The 22,073-nt window shown below is 37.3% G+C and overlaps 1 protein-coding gene across 1 annotated transcript; it reads left to right on the forward strand.

Annotated features, from left to right (window-relative positions):
- The first annotated feature begins 12,688 nt into the window (after window positions 1-12,688).
- On the forward strand, window positions 12,689-13,266 carry LOC122010957 (60S acidic ribosomal protein P0-like). Its single transcript, XM_042567416.1, has 3 exons — window positions 12,689-12,946; window positions 13,040-13,108; window positions 13,258-13,266. Exons 1-3 carry the CDS (start codon window positions 12,689-12,691, stop codon window positions 13,264-13,266), a joined length of 336 nt encoding a protein of 111 aa, XP_042423350.1.
- The last annotated feature ends 8,807 nt before the right edge of the window (window positions 13,267-22,073 follow it).

Raw genomic sequence — 22,073 nt, forward strand, 5'->3', positions numbered from 1 at the left:
CGACTGGTACCTTACATTCACTCCCACTCATCCTCTCTGGAGTCGCCTTTGAAGCTCTCTTCCTCAGCCTTCATCCCTCATATGCACCCGAGCCCGCGACTCCTCTCCATGCCATTCTTCACATTGCCTTGAAGTCCACTTCCCTCGCCTCCACTCCATTGCTCCTCGTCCGGCGGTCCCTCGGATGTCTTCCACACCATCCTTCACCGACTCAAGGATCTGAGCCCTTGGATGAGCTTTCCAATCTTGGCCGCACCAAGTTCCTCATGTGTTTCACCAAGTCCTGCAAGACTCAAACGCATATCAAACACATATGAAAGCCTAACTTAAACTCTTTGACACACATCAAAATCATGATCATACCGATCAAACTTGGGTCGATTGCACCAACAAAATATACCTTTGAAAGTTAATGATAAGAACCCTCGATTGTGTAGTTTTCTAGAGAGAAAGGAGCGTCTCATCTTGTGAGAGAAGAAAGGGAGGAAGAAATTTGCCAGCCGTGATGAGCAACGATGGCACAAGAGGATGAGAAAGAGAGGAAGAAACTGAGAGATGGAGAGGATGTCGAGGGAATCAAGAGAGGAAGATGAAAAGAGAGTGAAGCTAGCAAGATATGGCAGGGTGTTGCTTGCGTTCACCGGCGACGGCTACAAGGAAGGTGGGGCTGCTGTGGGTGTGTGTGTGAGAGAGAGGGTTAGAACGTCGAAGAGGTGAGAAAAGAAAACAAGAGAGAGACATACAAGGTTAAAAGTCTATAGAAATCTCAAAGGTGAGTAGATGATTTTTTTTAAAAGTTGTACCAAGTGTTATAAAGTTTGTACCAAAGGAATTCTAAAAGAATCCAAGAAAATATATTGAAAGTTTGGATACTAAAATTTTTTTTTAGAGTTTTAAAAATCCAAGTTTGAATACCACATGACTTTTTAAAACTCTATAAAAATCTAATTTGGATATTGCTAGATTTCTATGGAGTTTATAAAAGTCTAGATTGAATACACCTAGACTTTTAAAATCCACAAAAGTTATTGAAAGTAATTAGAAGTCCAAGATTGAATACAGCAAGTCTATTTTTTCTTTTAATTTTGAGTTTTTTGTTTGAATTTTATTAAAATATTCTAGTGGGCATGCATTAACTAAGTTTTTTTTTTAACTCATTGTTATCTTTTTTCAGACTTACACATTTAGTTCATTGTTTGCATAAGGATCTAGATAACATTTTCACTGTCTCATAAAGCTGATCAGGAGGTAAATGTCGTAGCTCACTTACCATATTGGACTCTTGATTCAATGCTTCCCTTCATCGATGCTCTCGATGCTCATCTCGAACTAGGTTTCATTGTCTTTTTCTTCCTGGGGACTTTCCATTAGTGCAAGTCCATCGTACACTTCAACTGCGGATTCTAATGACATTTTGTCCCACGTAGCTTTTAAGTTCTTGTGCTTTAATCATCTTGGCCCTTTTATCTTTTTTCTTGCTTTTAAGTTTTGGGCAGTTGTCCTTAATGTGCCCTTCTTCTTGGTAGTTATAGCATCTAACTTCCCTCTTTGCCCTAAGAATCTTGTTGGCTTATCTCTTATCAAAGTTGTTAGACTTAAATAACTTTGAAAACTTCCTTACCATAAAAGCTACTTCATTTTCATTGAGCAGTGATTCAAAATCCAGCTCGATCTTGTTGGCTTGTAGTGTTAAATCCTGATTTGGCCCTTTTCTTTATCCTGTACATCAAAACTCATGTAATTCAAAAGTAGAGAATAAATTTTCTAAACTACTTATCTTGATGTCCTTGAAAATATAGTAGGAATCTGCTATAGATGTCCATTTCAGTGTTCTCGGGAACACATTTAATGTATATCTTAGCGAATCTAGATTTGTTACTGATTCACCAAGGTTCGTGAGTTTAGTGATGAACTCCTTAATCCTTGCATATAGATGAGCTACTGTTTCTTCCTTTTCCATCCGAAGGTTGCTAAGTTGGTTTCAGAGTAGGTCCCATCTCGCAAGATTAGCCTCTGAGGCTCCTTCATGAAGATCCAGGAATTTTTCCCAGAGTTCCTTGGTGGAGTCATAAGCACCTATTCAGTTGACTTCGTACAGTAGTAGAACACTCGATAAATGAAATTCGATTTTGTCATTTGCCACAAAATCGGCTTGCTCCTTCTTGCTCCAAAGATGTTCCTCTTTTTCTTCTCCATGCTGATCTATGTGTGCTACAAAATAATATTTTATTGTTAAAATAATTTCAAAGTCTATTTAAAAAATACCTCCATTTTCTTTTTCCAAATTGTGAAATCCCCTTCGAACATTGGGGGAGCGTGGGGGGGAGGGGGTAGTCCTGCAAAGAAAGTTGACACTTCTCTTGATTCTCAACTTAGCAAGGACAAACTGTAAGTACTCCATGGTAGTTTTGATGTAATTAACTAAGTCAAGTTAGATTCTGTTATGTTTTGATATCCTGTGCCTGTGTGCAAGAACTTAGGAGCACAGGAGGTTGAGCAAAAGACGTAGCTAGCGAGAAGGACAGCACGGGAGAGAGTCGACAGGCTTGGTACGATCGAGGGACGAGGCGCTACGATAGAGTACACTGGTGGACAAGAAGGAGGCACGCGACCTTTTTGAGGGATGAGAAGCCGGAGTGGAACGTTGCTCGAGAAGGCCGGAAGATGGTTTCAGGTGAGCCTTATTCTAGATAGCCGAAATCACCCAAGCGAGCATAGCTGAAGCCGAAGACCCAGACGAAAGGTCAACTTCTGGTTGACTGGAGTCCGGGCACCTAGAGTAATTCCGGGTGCCTAGAGCTACTCTGGGCGCTCGGACTGGCTTGGTCCAGCCAGGGTGCCTTGGCGACGTGTCCCTGTGTGAAAGCGGTCTGGGCACCAAGAACCCTTCCAGGCACCCAGACCAGAGATTTTATCCAGATCCATTGTGCCACGATCCATTGCGACGTGGATAAAGTTTTATCCACGTTCAGGTGCCTGGAACCCTTCTAGGTGTCCCAATCAGGATTATAAATACAACCATGATCCCAGTAGCTAGATACAATACTTGTAAACGTTCTACTTTCAGTTTAGCTTTATAATTGAGTGTTTTAACTACTGTAAGAGACTTCTTTGCCCGAAGAAGACTTTAGTGGGCTTTCAACATCTTGGATTAGCAATCTTTTGATTGCAAACCAAGTAAAATCTTTGTGCCTCTTTCTCTTTTTAATTTGCTTGTTATTTCTTTTTATACAAGTGTTTATGTTGATAAAGCTATAAGTCGATAAAGGTGTTCATTTTTTGATTTTAGGCTATACGCCCCTTCTAGTCGGCCGCAAGGGACCAACAAGTGGTATCAGAGCCCAACCGCTTTAAGAGGACTAACTTTCGACTGAAGCATAAGTGAGGGTTGGACCAAGTATCTACACACCAAAGTTTAAGGGGGAATTCGCGAACTAGAAAAAGAAGATGGAGGTATTTTTTAAAAATAGATTTTGAATTATTGATTATTATGAAATATGGTTTTGTAGCATCGAAGGATAAAGAAGAATTTTAGTGGACGAAGAAGGAGCAAGTTTACTTCGTGGCAAACGGTAAGGCAGAGTTCCATCTACTGAGCGTTTTACCACCACAAGAAGTCAATCAGATCGGAGCCTACAAGTCAGCCAAGGAGCTCTAGGAGAAATTCCTGAAACTACACGAAGGGACCTCGAACGCAAAACTTGCGAGATGGGACCTAATCCAAAACCAGATCAATAGCCTCCGATTAGAAAAAGGTGAAACTGTCACACACCGTCACTCAAGGATCAAGAAACTCATCACTGGATTCACAAATCTCAGAGAAAAGATAACCAACCGAGATTCGCTAAGATACACGCTTAACGCATTTCCTAGGACTCCCAAATGGTCAACCTTGTAGATGCATTTTACATATCTAAAGATTTAGAAGTAAGTACATTAGAAGAATTATTTTCTACACTTGAAGTGCATGGAACTAGATGTGCAGATCTGAAGAAGGGGCCCAAGCACAACATTGCTTTAAAGGCAAAAATCGATAAACCAGAGTCTGAAACGTCCCTTGACGATGACGAAGCAACATTCATGGTAAGAAAATTCAAAAAATTCTTTAAAACTAATAACTTCAGTCAAGTGCAGGGTAAAAGAAGGAAAATAAAGGTAAGATGCTATTACTATAATGAAGAAGGGCACGTGAAACACAACTATCCAAAATTAAAGTGCAAGGACAAGGACAAGGACAAGGACAAGAACAAAGATAAAAGACCAACCCAGAAAAGGCACAAGAATCTAAAGGCAACATGGAACGAAACTTTATTAAAATCAAAAATCGAAGCCTACGCCAAACTTGTGCTGATGGCAAGTCACCAAGAAGAAGAAGATGAAACAAATTCTTTCGAAATGAGCATCGAAAGCATCGATGAAGGGGGAGTAACGTCAGAGGAAAGCAACTCTACAGGGGGAGTATCAAAATTTGACAAGGTAAGTCAGGTACGGTCTCTACCTCCTGGCTAGTTATTTAAGTTTATAAAAATATTATCAAAAAAATCCTGTAAATTAGAAATTAAAAAAGAAAATGAGGAACTAAAACTTGTTGGGGTTCAATCAAAGTCCCATATTAGAAAAATTTGGTAAAGATCATGGGTTTAAAAGGATATAGGATATCTCCATTGGTATAAGGCCTTTTGGGGAGAGCCCAAGAGCAAAGCCATGAGGACCTAGGCCTAAAGTGGGCAATATCATGTCATTGTGGAGATATGTGAACATCCTTTGAGAATAATAATTGGTATCAGAGATATAGTCCAAACTAGATATCATATGGGGTGACCTTAAACAAAGTTGAGGCTGGGCTCAAGGTAGGTCAGGTTGACCGGATGCTTGTGGGAAGGTTCTAAAGTAGGTCAGGATGACAAGATATTTGCGGGAAGGCCTAGAGCAGGTCAGGGTGATCGGATACTTACAGGGAGGCGAGTAGGTCAAGGTGACTAAATGTTCGCGAGGAGGCCCGGAACAGGTCAAGGTGACTGGATGCGGATGCTTGTGGAGAGGCTCAGAGCAGGTTAGGGTGACCGAATGCTCATAGGGAGGCCCGAACCATGAGAGTAATTATGATCCTTCGTTTAAGGGGAGGATTGTTGGGGTTCAATCAAAGTCCCATATTGAAAAGATTTGGTAAAGATCATGGGTTTAAAAGGATGTAGGATATCTCCATTGGTATGAGAACTTTTGGGGAGAGCCCAAGAGCAAAGTCACTTGCCTAGGCCCAAAGTGGGCAATATCATATCATTGTGAAGATATGTGAACATCTTTTAGGCACAACAAAACTAACCTTAGCAACATTTTGTCGATTAGAAGTTTTTGACAAAATAAAAATAGAAAATGAAAATTTAAAAGAACAAATACAAAATTTGCAAACTATATCATCAGGAAGGAACCTATATTGAGTTCCGAAATCATATCTAAATTAAATTTTTATGCATATTGTACTTTAAATTGATTTAATTTTTGTTGCTTTTTTAGAATTATTAAATAAATTATTTTGCATAATTTCTGTTAGAAATTACTTTGATCCAATTTTTTTTGAGAAAGAAGATTTCACTACTCATCTATAAAAAAAATTTTAAATTTTTTTTATCGTTGTATTATTTTTCTAAGATTTTTTATTCAAAATTTATATTTTTCAATTTAAAATTATTTCGTAGGATTATTCTTGCAAAATGTATTTTTCTATGAAAGTTTATCATGTTCTCTATCTAAGAAAATAATTTCAAAATTTTTTGACTGTTGGTAATTTTCTATGAATTATTTATCCAAATACAAATTTTAATATTAAAAATTCTTAAAAAGTTATTTTTTAAAAAAAAAATTCACTGCAAAGCTACTTGCTATAATACATACTCGAAAAATTTTTCAACTTAAAATCTATTTTAAAGATTTTTTTAAAAATACATCCTTGTGTAGAAAACATTTTATTTATGCTTAAATTAATTTGATAATCTAGTGAAATTTTTTTCACAGCCTTGATTATGTCTATTTTTCCAATATAAATTTTTTTATAATTTTTCTATAATTAAAAATATTTTTCAAAATTATTCTTTCCAAAAATAGTTTATAAATTATAAAAATCAAGATTTTCGAACTTTAAACTTAATGATTTTTTTTCTAGATGATAATTAACTTATTTTTATCCCTTAGACTCTATTTTAAACTTCTTTTTCAAGTTATTTTCATGACATATCTCATTTTAATGTAATCAAAGTGGGAGATTTAGATATTAAGTCTAGGGGGAGGGTATATTTTTTAAAAAAAAAATCATGTACTTGCAATTTTTTGTTAATTGGTTTTGGTTTACCCTAACTTAACTTGGGGTTGCCCACATCAAAAAGGGAGAGATTGTAAGTATTCCGTGGTAGTTTTGATGTGATCAACCAAGTCAAGTTAGGTCCTGTTATGTTTTGATGCTTTATGTCTAAGTGTGCAGGAATTTAGGAGAGTAGGAGGTCGAGCGAAAGACACAGCTAGCGAGAAGGATGACATGGGAGAGAGTTGACGGGCTCAGTGCGTTTAAGGGATGAGGCGCTACAGAATAGTACACTTGCGGACGAGGAGGAGGCGCACGACATTTCTGAAGGATGAGAAGCCGGAGTGGAAGGTTGCTCGAGAAAGCAAAAAAAAAGAGTTCGGGTGAGCCTTATTCCGGATGGCCGAAATCATCCAAGCGAGCAAAGCCAGAGAGGAAGACCCAGACAAAAAGTCAACTTCAGGTTGACTGGAGCGTCCGAGTGCCCGAAGCCATTCCGAGCGCTCGGAACTACTCCGAGCGCTCGGACCGGCTTGGTCTAGCCGAGGCGACTTGGCAACGTGCCCCTGTGCGAAAGTAGTCCGAGCACCGGGAACCCTTCCAGGCGCCTGGACCAGAGATTTTATCCAGATTCGTTGTGATGCGATCCATTGCGGCGTGGATAAAGTTTTATCCACGTCCAAGCACCTGGAACCCTTCTAGACGCCCCGATCAGGGATATAAATATAGTCTTGATCCCAATAACTAGATATAACACTTGTAAACGTTTTACTTTCAATTTAGCTTTGTAATTGAGTGCTTTAACTGTTGTAAGAGACTTTTCTGCCCAAAGGATACTTTAGTGGGCTTTTAACGTCTTGGATTGACAATCTTCTAATTGCAAACTAAGTAAAATCTTTGTGCCTCATTCTTTTATTAATTTGCTTGTTATTTTATTTTTATACAAGTGTTTATGTTGATAAAGCTATAAGTCGAGAAAGGTGTACAGTTTTTTATTTTAGGCTATTCACCCCGCTCTAGGCGACCGTAAGGGGCTAACACAAACACACTTTAATTAGACGAAATAAAAGACATAAAGTAAAATAATAGGCGGAGAGATACTTGGTTATAATCTACATTGTTGTTAATCCAAGGCAAATGTAAGCTCACTAAATGACTCCTTTGGTGAAGGCGGAGTAGCCTCTTACATACATTTAAAAGCACAGACAGAAATTACAAAATATAGAAGTTAAGAATGAGTGTGTTACAATCTTCGAGCGCCGGAGCTCTATTTATAGTTCACTGGTCACAACTAGTCATTTATCAATGTGACACCTCCTGGGCACCTGGACCTATCCAGGCACCTAGACTTGGTCAACTTAATCCACTCCGCAATGACTTCTTTCCAAAGGATCTTTTCTTTCCGGGTGCTTGGACCCTATCCAGGTGCCTGGAGTCAACTGACGTGTACTCAGTGTTGATCCTCGCTGCAACATCAAGTTGACTTGGTCAAGACATCCAGGTCACCTGGGCCTGGTCTAGGTGCTTGGACAAAGTTAACTAAGTAGTTGACTTGTTCGATAGATTGGGTGATTCTCTGACCTTCCAGAGTTGAGCACACCCGAACTCAACTCTGGTATTCTCCTCGAGCAGTCTTCCTCCCGGCTTCTTGTTCCTCGAAAGTGCCACATGCATCCTTCTCATCCTCTGGTGTACTCTTCCGCATCTCCTCATCCCTCAGATACACCGATCCCGTCGACTCGCTCCTCATACCATCCTTCTTGCTAGCTACATCTTCCGCTCGACTACTTGTGTTCCTAAGTCCCTGCACACTTAGACACAAGGGATCAAAACTACAGAGCCTAACTTAACTCGATTGATTACATCAAAATCAACTCATGGTACTTATACTAATGTGCTATCCATCATATGCATATGCATGGAAAAATTTTGATAAAACATATCCAGAATTTGCAAAGTAGACTCGAAACATTTGACTAAGTCTTTGTGCTGATGGATTTGCTCTATTTAGTAAATCAAGAAGAAATTATTCTTATTGGTCAGTTATCTTAACTCCATATAATCTTCCACCTGGGATGTGCATGAAAACACGCTATATGTTTTTAACATTGGTTGTGTCGAGCCTATAAAATCTGAAAAAGTTAATAGATATTTATATGCAATCACTGATTGCAATGCCGAAACAACTATGAGATGAAGATTTTCCTATATAAGATGTTCATACTAATCAGATATTTGTAATAAAGGTTGCTCTTCTTTGGACCATAAATGAATTTCCTGCTTATGGTATGTTATTAGGTTGGAGTACCACTGGAATCTTAGGATGCCCAATATGTATAGATAGAACAAAGTCAATTAGATTGAAACATGAGAAAAAGCTAAGTTATTTTGATTTTCATAGATAATTTTTATCACCAAATCATAATTTCATAAAAAGTATAGATGAATTCACTAAGAATAAAATTGAAAGAACATCTCCACCATTGAGATTAATAGGTGAACAGGTTTGGTTCAAAGTGTTTAATTTTTTATCTATTATTGAAGAACCACATGGTACAACATATGAATATGAAAGTACACATAAATGGACTAAATGAAGTATATTTTGGGATTTACCATATTGATTTAGTCATTTGATTCATCGTAATCTCAATTGAATGCATATTGAGAAATTATTTTTTTGATAATCGGATAAATATAGTGATGGATATCAGTGAAAAAATCAAAGACAATCTGAATGTAAGAAAAGATATACGACTCCTTTGTAAAAGACTCACTCTTGATATCGATGAAAGTAGTAGGCGACCAAAGCCAAAAGTAATTTATACATTGAATAAGGATCAAAGACGTGTTATTTGTGAATGGTTGAAATCATTAAAATTTTCAGATGGTTATGTCTCTAATCTTCGAAGATGTGTCGATATGAAAGAATACAAATTGATTGGTTTGAAAAGTCACGACCGTCATATATTTATGCAAAAGCTCATTCATGTTGCTTTTAAGGAATTCTTACCAAATTTTATATGGGGTGTCATTACAGAGTTAAACATTGTCCTATATGATATTTGCTCAATAGTTTTGAAACATTCACACATGGAGATGTTAGAGAGAGACATTTCAATCAATTTGTATAATTTGGAAAGAATATTTCAACCCTTATTTTTTTTATTCTATGGAATATCTTTTGGTTAACTTACCATATGAGGCCAAAGTTGGGGGACCTATCCATTTTTTATTAATGTATCCATTTAAATGGTAAAATTTTCACCTTCTATACTTCGACAATCTGTTACTTTAAAAATCGACTAATTTTATTATATATTAATATCTAATATAATTTGTTTTATTACCATAATATTTTTATATCATTTGAAGAAAAAAGTAAAAAATAAGGCACGAGTTGAAGCCTCCATTGTTAATGCATATATTGTGGAAGAAGTAACTACTTTTGCAACATATTATTTTCAGTCTCATGTTCAGAGCAAAAGGCGAAGAGTAGGAAGAAATGATGAGGGTCTAATTGATCCAAATTTGAACTCATTCTCAATTTTTAACTACCTTAGTCGACCAAGCAGACCATGTAAGCAGAGATACTTAACTGGTCAAGAATAGTGGGCAATCCAAACATATATTTTACTTAATTATCTAGAAGTATTGTCATATTACTAGTATATATTATTTATTTATTTTATTTCTTATGTCATAAATTGTTTGTATTATAATTTATTTTTTTATGTTAGGATTTTCCAAAACTTATATTCTAAATTATTGACACAAGAGTTTGATTGCTTATGTGAAGAGGAATTTGCACCATGGTTCAAATCATATGTAAGTAGACAATCTAAATTTGGTTTACACATATGCAGACTTTTAACAATTGACGTATTTGACTTTAGGGTCATGATAATCAAGCTCACCTTGAACATGATTTGTTAATCCATCTGTCATGGGGTCTAAAAGCATTGGTACACACTGGCCAACATATTTTATAAATGGATATAATTTTAATACTCAAGAATATGGAATGAGAAAGACTACAATAAATAGTGGGGTTTGTGTTCAATCATCCAATAATGGAGGGGCAAGTAATGATTTTTATGGTTTGCTGGATGAAATTATAGAGATAGAATACCTTATGCTAGAAATACGAGTTATTTTATTTATGTGACAATAGTTTGACCCTATTAGAGGGATGAAGGTGAATCCACGATTTGGTTAAAATAAATCATAAGAGATTGTATAAGAGATATGAACTATTTGTGTTGACACAACAAGCGACTCAAATATTCTATTCTTCATATTTGATCTGGTAGTAAGAAAGGGCCCCAGCCCCGAGTGTGGTAGTATCTGGCCGAGCGGACGTGTGTGTGTCCGATTCTGCATTACAGCTCGGTCTGAGACCAAGCTTTCGATGCTCAGAAAACTCAAGCATGGCTCTTGCAGGGAGGAATGAGGGTTGAGCGGCCCCCCGCTCGGCCGAATGGGGAATGCAACCTCGGCCCGGCAGACATGGCTTCTTCGCTCAGCGAGACGGAGCTAGGGCAGTTGGATGATTGGTCGAGTGGCTACCCCGTTCGACTCGGCCATGATAACAGCTAGCAGTTGACTGGCCGAGCGGCTACCCCGCTCAACCCGATAGTAGACAAAAGGAGCAGTTAAGAATATCTTCCTAGGGATTAGTGTTGTCGACAGGCTGCGTGGCGGGCGGCATGGTCAGGCATAGAATTGTACGGTGGACGTTTTCATTGTCACGTCAAGGATATGCTCGGGCTATTGAGGTATGTCGTCAGACACGCTTTTTTGTTAGGTCCATTACAAGTATGCTTTGAGGAACATGCACGACTCGAGGAGCATGCACACACCTCTGGGGAGCCCTATATAAGGACCCCTGGACTTCGATGGAGGTATGGACACATTTCTACTGTAGTTATAGTTTCTTTACATTCTACTCCTTGTTTTCTTGCCGTCGGGATCTGATTTGAGCATCGGAGGGCCATCGTCGGGAAACCTCTCCCTGGCTCGACGCTGTGTTTGTAGGTCCACGTCAGCGGAAGATCCACGCTTTGAGGAGTCTTTATCCAGTCAGGGGTAGCGTCATCCCCAGCATCCACCTCTTCATCTCAGACAGGATAAATATCCTAGTTTGAAACATGACAAGATTGATTGGTCGGTTGTTTGTAAAACTGAAGTATGAAAAAAATTGAGGAACGTTGGGAAGACATTGCATATCAACAAGAGAAAGTTGCGAACATATTTCAGATCGAGGAATATATTATTCCAATGTTATGAGATGCCAGCGGAATAATGATAAACGTGGATGTAAGTGAAATTCATGAGAATGATGATGATGATGAATCAAATGATGATGACGACGATGATGAAGATGAGGATGAGAATTACAATGAGGACTTTGATGTTTGATGATGGGTAAATTTTGTAATCTCACTACAACAAAAACCCTCATAAACATCAATGGAACAACAACGGTTTTAAGCAAAAATCGATGTCTTTGAGTATTTTACACCGGTTTTTCCAAAACTCGGTGTCTATGAGCACAGATTTTCGCTCATAGACATCGGTTTTTTTAACCGATGTCTATGAGCGCCTTTTTTTCATTAATAGACATCGATTTTAACCGCGATTTTTAAAACTGGTGTCTATGAACCAAAATTTTGGCGGACTTTCGTAGCGCCCTTTCTTTTGGGCTTCTCCTCACCCACAATAAATCGAAACCCTAATCCTCTGCATCCTCCTTTTAGGAGATACCATTTGAAAGACGAGCAATGGATCTCTTGACGGCGATGTGGACGGCGGCCGTCGTCGGTGATATCGCGGTCTACTGGTTCGTGTGGGTGATGGGCTCGGCAGAAGTGAAAGGCAAGCGAGCAGTGAACCTTAAGATGAGATTGATCATGCAGGATAAGGTGCAGGACAAGTACAAGCAGTACTTGTCCTTCTTTCTCCGCTCCAAGGAGGGCATTGCCGCCGCGCCCGACGACGATAACGTCCCTGCCTTCGTCGACACCTTCTACAACCTCGTCACAGACATCTACGAGTGGGGATGGGGGCAGTCCTTCCACTTCTCGCACTCACTTCCCGGCCGCTCCCACCGGGAAGCCACACGCATCCACGAGGAGCTCGCCGCTGATCTGAGAGATGGGGATCTCCTCTCTCATATCCCCATCCGAGGTCGCTCGCTCCTCCTTCCCTTCACTATGACCGGCAAAAGGATGGTCGCCCCATTTCTCTTGCTGCTAATCGCGTCCTGCTAATCTCTCTTGTTGCTAATCGCACTCCGGGGTGAATCGCAGCGCAAAGGGCGTCTCGGACTCTTTGTCCCTCCATCTCTGTCCTTTCTCCGTCTCCCATTGCGTCGCCCGGAGCTAGATCGAGATGGTGGTGAAGCTCTCGAAAGCGGAGAAGAAGGTCCGCTACGACAAGAAGCTGTGCTCGCTTCTGGACGAGTACGGGAAGGTCCTAATCGCCGCCGCCAACAATGTTGGGTCCAACCAGCTCCAAAGCATCCGCAGGGGCCTCCGCGGCGACTCCGTCATCCTCATGGGCAAGAACACCCTCATCTGCCGCTGCATCCGCTTCCACACCGAGAAGACCGGCAACAAGGACTTCCTCAACCTCCTCCCCCTTCTCGTCGTACGCACTCTTCGCCATTTCCCATTTCCTCATCTTTAGTTCCTCCATGAATCGATCATTTAGCTATTTAGTAATTATCCTTGACTGATTCAGGGGAATGTGGGATTGATATTCACAAAGGGCGATCTTAAGGAAGTTAGTGAGGAGGTTGCCAAGTACAAGGTGTTGAATATAATAAATGTGATTTTTTGATGTTGGTTATCACGATTATCATAGTTTTCTATCGAGTGATCAATATTTTTGGTGTTTTCCATTTGCAAGTTTGTAGACAACTTTTTTGCTAGATTGTATAAACCGTTTCCACTCTGTAGTATCTTTAGTTCAGTACCCCATGCGTACATTTGAATTCCTTCACCAAAGGGGCCAGATATGAAACACTGAATCTATGCTGCTTGATCATCTATCTGTTAATGTGTTTTTAATGCTATTTTATGTTGGATATTACAATGATCAGAGTTTTGGGTCAAGTGATCAATATTTGTTGGTTGAGGTTTTCCATTTTGCAAGTTCTTAGATAACTTGTTTGCTATATTGTATAAACCTTTTCCACTCTGTATTACTTCCTGCACCAAAGAGACCAGATATGAAACACTGAAACTAAATCAGCGATTAAAGGTGATTAATCATCTCTAGTTTAAGCCATTTTGTTCTCCAAAGAAAGTATCTTTCTTCTAGTGCTCTGTCAAGCAAATGAAACATTTAATAAGAGTGTTGATGCAGGCATTGATAATGAGAAGGCAGTAAAGCTTTATGAAGTTCCACTCGTGAAATTCTTGGAGCAGAAATAGCTTTGTCATTTGGGTGGTAAGTTCCTTAACTCGAAAATAGCTTATTCTGAATCGGACATGCTAAGATCAATGATATGACTACCGTGTCTTTATACTATTTAATTGCTTTTATACTACATGCATTATTGATTATGGCAGAGTCAAGTATAGTAAAGATATCCTAAGTTACGTGGAGGATCTGTGGCTGAACGATGAATGCCAATATAATGGTTCTATGCTGGATGTCTTTCTTGTTATTGATCAATGATCCCTCTCTTCCTGAGCTTTGTCTTAACTAATGTTAATGCCTGTTTACACTTACGTGTGGTTGAACATTTGCAAGCTGCATCTTGTTTTTTCTTCTCCAAGGCATCTAATGATTTCTAGAGTATGCATTATTATTATGGAAATCTTATATCTAATGGATTTTTCCCTTTTGGGTTTTGTGATTTGTTCTTCAATTTTGGGATTCGGTATGCTTCCTCTTCTCTCTTGTTATAATATATTCCATTTTGACATTGCATGTAGTGTCATGAGTTGCTGCTTCTGTAGTGATTAGAAACTGGACAAGGTCTTGATGATCCATGGTCCAATAGGTTGGTGGGTTATATACAAGGCTATCCTTGTATTGTTTACAATATTCATATGGATTTTCTCTTTTGTGCTTTAAGTTGGTTGGCAGAGAATGCACACTTGTTTCGGGTTGTATTTATAATGATCTAACTTGTGTAATGTGAATCATATATGTTCAAAGATATACATGATCAAGAACAATGAATCAAGCTACTTAGCAATGCCGTGATTGTGTTCCAGCACCATAGTCATAGGCACAATATAACATTTGTATTTTCCAAGGTACTTAGGCAATGAATTTAGCTGTGTATTTTGATAAATATTTTTCTTTGTTAAATTATTTAGCACCCAGAGCAACATAGTTGTTTCTTATATCATTTGTGTATAGTCATCATGAAAAATGAAAATATGATATTTGTTCAGGATCAAGAATAGTACAATTTAATTTAACACATTTCATGTCTGATATTTGATGGTATTTGGACATACAAAGGAAAGAGGGCAACCAACTTATAGCCATAGCTTTGAGGGTCATGAATTACTAATGATGTGTTTATCCTCGTGTTTGCATATCCTTTACTCAACATTCACATGTTCCATTGTACCTAGACCATTCTGGGATATTTCACTAGGATGTCCTGATTAATATGGTTGGTGTGTATAGTTTTGCTTTGATCTGGTTACACTCCTTGAGAAACTTAAGAGGATGTGTTCTTTCTCTTCTTATAACCAGCACTTGATGGCACTTGATGTCAACTGGTGGTAACGAGCACCTTACACTTCTTATTTGGCAGCAAAAGGTGAAACCGTCACCTTGGCAAACCCAACAGGGTGACCCTCCACTATTTGGAAAAGAGGTAAATCACGACACATGCAAGGAGGGGTTGAGGTAATCAGTGGGGCATTTCACACCCATTAGGAATTGACCTCAAGCCTGTTGGCAACAACACCCTTGCATGAACCAATTGCGTCAACCCGTGGGGGCACCTTACTCTTCTTCTTGATTAGAGAGTAAGTTGCAAGGACTGGAACGAGATTAAAGAAAACATTATGAATGTAACAATGATTTAATTGATTTGAATTTACTAGTGATATAACCTTTTACGTAGCTCAATGAAAGATCAGCTAAGCTGACCCCAATAATTAGGACAAATAAGGCTTGATGATGATGATAACATTGAAGGTTACTTATCATTCTGGTGTCATGCTGGCATGCTCAGTACACATAGTTGACATGTATGAAGTTAAACAGCCAATCCTGCTCTGTCTCTCTTGTTTCTTTGATCATGATCATGTTAAATTATGATTAGGTATTTTTGAAGCAACTTCACTTGGGAGATTTAGAAGAGGTCCTCAAGATTCTCAGCCAGGATCAGAGGGAGAACTTCCAGAAAATATTCAGATGTCTCCACTTCCAAGCTGATGATGTATGTTAATCCTTATTTAATCTGTTATGGGCATTCGTTTTTTTTTAAAAGAAAAAAACATCTATATAGTTAACTCATTCATGTTTTGCCTTGTAAATGATAAGTCTATTTATTTCAGGATATTTAACATCCTTTATCGTACATCACATATTAATGACAAGACAAGCAATTTCTCAATTTCTGGGTAAAAAATTGCTATTGCTATCCTTAAATAGCAATGTTAAAAACAAATTGGAAAAATGAGTTCTCCTCCACCATTAATGATTTTTCTTGTGTGGTGGAATTTTTTTTCAGTAGGAGGATGTAGACACACTTGTGCTTGGGCCTTACACTTTCTCAATGTAATATGCCCAACTGAATAGCTAATCTGTCTTGTTTGCTAGTTAAGTGAGAAGTTCTTTTCCTGATTTCTTTCTTCCCGTTTGGAGAAATATCAGAATAGTTCTAGGATGAATTGATATTATGTCTAAGAATACAAGGTACTGTTTGATGTGCCCTTGGACACCAATTTGGATAGCTATTGGGATAATCGTTGAAAAACCACAATGATGAATGTTGTGTGTTTTGGTCAAAATGGATGTCTCAAAGAAATAAGGTAAATCAGAATGATTTGTCTTAAACATTCAAATTAATGGCATCATCTATTATGATCTTGCTGTGATATATATGGTTGCCTAACGTTGAAAAACCATTTCCCTGTTTCATTAATCTGGCGTTATGGTTAAGAAGTATTTCTTTTCAGTTTAATCTTATACATTACATCTTAACTGCATTATTCCCTGAAACTCCTGTTTTTACTTACTAGAGGATTGAATGGACCCAAAAGGAAGCTCTAACTTGCTGTTTTGGGTGCTGAACTAAGGAGGCAGCTGCCTTCTTGCCGCATTCCTTGCTGCTGTGGTTGGTAGCAGAAATCACAGAAAATAGGGGGCTTAGTGCAGGATATTCAGGATACCAAGATGACATCAGAGGTAGTACAATAAATAGTATATCTCTTCATCAGAGGTAGCTTTGTTCTTCTATGCTTCCTTCACTGGATTTGTTGTGTAGTCATATTTCTTTGTTCAACCATTATCATGCCTAGTAAGTTGTTGTATGATGCTGTCGGTTCTTATCAATCTGTACACTTGAATTAGAAGGAGCAAATTATTTATGTTATATTCTAAGCAGCATATACTAAGTGTCATATATGAAAGTTTTAGATTCTATGTTATATTTGTTATCTTCCACAGCAGCCTTTAAAAACTCAGTATTCTATTTTATTTGATACATGTATACATTTGTTTTAGTTATTTGACATATGGTGGATTTATGTGTTTTTACAGTTTACAAATCTCAAGTACTCCAGAGTTGAAATTGATGAAGTGCGGTTCGAGTGGGCTGAATGCATGCTAGATTACATTTGAAGTGCGGTTCTACCTTGATGTGTTAAAAGAATGTTCTACCTTGATTTTGATATCTATTAGCTAGCTTTTGATGTAAAAAGAATGTTTGAGTATTTTATGGATAAGAAGATTATTTATATAATTTGTGAATATTTGTGTATTTTATGAATATTATTGAATGAAGAATATTTATATAATTTGTGAATATTTGTGTTTTTTTTGTTATTGTCGGTTTTTCATTGTTTCGGAAATCAAATTTGTGTTGTTAAAAAATATACATATTACATCGGTTTTCCACCGCTGCAAAACCGGTGTTATTAACTAATATTACATCGGTCATTTACCGCTGCCAAAACTGATGTTATTAACATACAATATTACATCGGTTTTACACCGTTGATGAAACGGTGTCATTAAGTGATACTACACCGGTTAATAACCGATTCGAAGATCGGTGTCGTTAAGTGATACTACACCGGTTTTAACCCGATGTCTAAAATGGCAGACTTTTAACATCGGCTTCATAGACATCGGTCGAAAATAAAATAGACAGCGGTGGAAAACCGATGTCTATGAAGGTTTTTGTTGTAGTGTCTTAATATGACGACCTATTTTTATATATGATAATGTTTTTATTTATGAGTAAATTTAGGTTTAATTTGTAAATTTACAAAACTCATAGCTTAATTAGTTGTTTATATACTATCACATTAAATGCATTATATTTTTCCCTATAGGTCATTACAGGTGACATCTCTCCATTTGTTGTGCACTATCTGATATATTCGCAAATATGGTAAGTTTTTTTGTATTCTTCATTTTGCATTAAATTTATTTACTTTACCCTAACAATTTTGGTTGACAGTCTCGACGTGGTGGACACAGACGGACTTCTCTAGGCTAGTGTGCCTCATCATCGGGCATTGGACCTATGACCCCCCAGGTGTAGGACCTTCCCATGCACCTTCTCATTTATCATGGCTAATATTTTCACTAGTATAGTCACCCACACATGCCCCTGATTCAGCCAAAAACTCAGCTGCTAAGTTTATAGAAGCTTGAGAGTTTATAATCCCATTCAGAAATTCTTAAGTATTATAAAATATTTTATTTTTTCAACTATCTTAATTATTTAACATTGTTTGTTTGTAATGATGAATTTTCAAATTCTATATATATGAGTTATTCATGATATTAATTGAATCGTGAATAACCATTGGGGAGGTGCTTCAATGACATATACAGTACTCCAGCATCCACCAAAGAGCTCTAGTGAAACAAGTTTAAGGTATATCCCCTTTAGTTTATATATGAAATGAAAATGAATATATAATCAATTATTTTTTCTATTTCAATGGGTATTCAATTGGGACCCGAGTGAAGAAGTGGAAATAAAAAGAATATTTAAGAAAAAAAATGGTGATCACATGTACTGAATCATGCTAACACTAGGGGGAAAAGCCACCTTGCATTACCGATGAACATTAGGTCATGATCTCTAATGTTTGGGCAACTGACGAGAGCAAACAAAGGAGTCATCAGAATAGAACAAACCACACTTATAATTCTAGAGACTCGTTTGCTACATATGCAAAAGACTTTATTAATATAGATGAGCGTAGATTGGTAATTTTTTTATGTCTTTCACTAATTTTTTAATCTATTTCATTATTTATAAAAATATTTTTTAAGACAGGAAATGGGGAAGGAGCATGCATTTATAGATAGTTTCACTCACACGTTTAGAAAAAAAGACAAGACTTGGAGTGGAAATAGAGCTAAAGCAATAAAGTTTTGGATTAATCTTTATTTCATCTTAATTTATAACTTAGATTCTATTCATTATGTATCCACTCTCTCTTAAAAATATTGTTATTATAATTTATAATGACATATAGGATAAATATGATGAGCTGGAGCTAGCACAGAGATACTTACAAGCTAATGATGATACTCATAGATCTGAGCTCTCTATTGGCAATAATATGAGTTTATGGTTGGAGGCGAGTGGAAAAGCAAAAAGGGAAGGATGTTGGGAATGAGTTCCTTGAACAGAATCTATAGAGTTGCTAGTACATCTTCTTCCACCCCACCAGTAGTAAGGACCCAAAGAAATAGCTTGACTAAAGAGATTAGCCAATTAAAGCAGATAATATTGCAAAGGGATCAAGAAATGTTGTAAAGGGATCATGAAATTAGCAATTTGCGCTGACAACAAGACTTCATAATGCGACATCTTCAGTTGAGCTCTACTCCAAGTCAGATTCCTCCCCGTCCCAATGATAATGGTGGTGACAATGATGACGATGATGATGGTAGTGATGATTCTTCATGATTTTAATTATGTATGAATGTTATTTATCTTATAATTAATATTTTTAAATATTAATTATTTGATTGTGAACTTCTTGTTGTTGTATTTTTGATTAATATTGTTAATTTGTTTCGAACATAATTGGTGAGGCCATATAAGAGAAAGTAAGTATTAAGTTCTGTGTTAATTTATAGGATTTCTTTCTTTTATAAAAATGATATTTTTGTTTGTTTGTTTTGATATAGGAAAAAGAGAATAATGGATGGAGAAGAAGTGTTTGTCATGAAGGAAGAAGATTTAGTGGTATAACCTATTGACTTGTATGGATTTGATATGTAACCTATTCATTTATTTGTATGGATTTGATATGCAAGATGTTTGTTTGTATAAATGTTGTTTATTTGGTTTTATTTTGATAATTTTTTATTTGTATGATTGTAGATTTGGTTTAGAATATAAATAGGATGTGTATGCTGTGAAATAGGATGTGTTGGATGTATATGTTAAATAGGATGTGTTATATAAAAAAGTTTGGAAATGTATTGTATTAACACGATAAAATGAAGAAAGGGGTAGGTTCTTGCCAAAATTTTAACATTTTGGGACCAATTTGGTGCAAATTATTTTTGTCACCAAATTATCATAAGTTGTGATGAATAAATTTTTCATCGCAAATTTGGCGATGATTCCACAGATTCATTGCCAAATTTGTAATGGATCCATGGATTCATCTCAAATTTGATGATGAATCCATTAATTTGTCACAAATTTGGTAAATTAGCATATTGGCTATAAATTTGTATTCATTGCAAATTATACGACAAAAATAGTATCCGATGCCAAATTTGAGATGCATAGGGATTCGATGCAAACCATATTTGGCAACGAATACTATTTTTGCTATCAAATCTACGATGAATACTAGATTAGTCATCAAATTTGGGACGAAAATATAATTTTATCATAGATTTGTGTTTGGTAATTTTGCGATAAATTTTAATTTCATTGTATATTTGTAATAAATTTTGTGATGAAAATGAAATTACACGTTTTTGTTGTAGAATTTAATGACACCTAATTTGCAATGAAAAAGTTTTCATCGCATAATTCGTCATAAACTGATTTTGCAATGATTTTTTTAAAAAAATATATCTAAAATTATGTAGTGCGTCAATCTCTAAGATTAGTTGGGTAGAAAGCTTAGATATCTGGATTAAAAAAAGTTAACAAAATAAGTATAGTCGCCTAAATGAATATGAACAAGATACAAGAAACTCTGATACAAGAGGATTCATTGGAATTTTTTTTATTATTTTTAGTAAATTATTCATTTTTATAATTTTTGAGTATTTTTTTTTATAATTTTAAGTATTTTTGATAATTTTATCTTTTGCATTTTAGGATTTTAAGTTCATTTAGAGAGTTTTTTTAATATTTTTCCCATTCTATTAGCATTTTTCCTTTCTATTAGGATTTTTATTTTCTGTTAAAATTTTTACTTTTTGTGTATTTTACGATTTTATGTCTTTATAAATAACTATTTGGTTTTGTAAAATACCGGAAAATAGGCTAATATTAATAAGGGAATTTCTCAGAATTTTTGGAAATTTTTCGGAACTTGTATGGACGAGTTTACGGGGATAAAATTAGGCCCCAGGAAAACCTGTTTGGGTTACTCCATTTAAGTGAGGAAATATTTATATTTCCTTTTCTTTTTATATTTTCTTTTTCTTATTCTTATTTCTTTCTTCTCCCCGTGACCTCACCCGCACCTTTCTTCTTCTCTCACGCCGAAGCTCTAACTGCCTGCGGCAGTTCTTCTTCTCCTCTGCCGACGCCTCCTTCCTCTTGCGTCTCTTGATCGCTACAGCCGACGCCGGCAGGCGAGAGCCGCTATCCGAGCCCTAGCCTCTCCGATCTCCTCACGGCGCCACCTTTCCTCTGTGCCCTAGCCATCCCGGCCGACCAGCGACTTCTCCTCCCTTCCTCTGGTCCGACGAGTTGCCACCGGCCTTCCTTTTTTGCTCTAGCGCCGGCTGCCACCACCATTGTGCCTGCCGACACCGCCGTCTTCGACCCCAGCGCCGACCTCCTCCACTTGGCCGTGCTCTAGACTCCTCAGCATTAGCGCCGACTCTTCTTCTCCTTTTCCGAGTGGAGGTTGCTTCCACGTTGTGCTGTTCAGTGGGTTTAGGAATTAGGGTTGGCTATGGGTTGTTCTTGGGTCCGACAGCCACCTTCCAGCGGCTACTTTCCTCCGACAGCAACGTCCTTGTTGCGAATTGAGGTAAGATGAGTAAATTTATTTTCTTGAATTTAAGTTGTTATTGGAATAATATGGTTGAATCCCAAATCTGATCCGGGGTCTCCACTTTTGCCATTTCCTTTTATCAGAACAGTATACTGGAATCCTGAAGAGAAGTGGTTGTTGTGGGTTGTTTCTTGGTTCAGCAGTCACAGTATGGACTGTGTATCAGTTGAGGAGGGTGAGAAGTGAGATCTTGATCTCTGAGTTACGATGGTGAGTTGCCGATTGACTGCTATACTTTAAGGTGAGCATCTGTGCAGTGATAAATTTTTAAGTTAGTTAAGTGTGGATTATTGATGTAGGGTATTTGATTTAGAGGGCAACACCATTTACCTCGCTTCGGTCAGGTTTAC

This window comes from Zingiber officinale, chromosome 8A, assembly GCF_018446385.1.
Source record: "Zingiber officinale cultivar Zhangliang chromosome 8A, Zo_v1.1, whole genome shotgun sequence".
NCBI lineage: Eukaryota > Viridiplantae > Streptophyta > Magnoliopsida > Zingiberales > Zingiberaceae > Zingiber > Zingiber officinale.

Excerpts from the sequence above, each read along its gene's own strand:
- LOC122010957 (XM_042567416.1), top strand. The coding sequence starts at position 12,689 with ATGGTGGTGAAGCTCTCGAAAGCGGAGAAGAAGGTCCGCTACGACAAG. Across the intron at positions 12,947-13,039 it reads ACCTCCTCCCCCTTCTCGTC|GGGAATGTGGGATTGATATT; the intron begins GTACGCACTCTT and ends TGACTGATTCAG.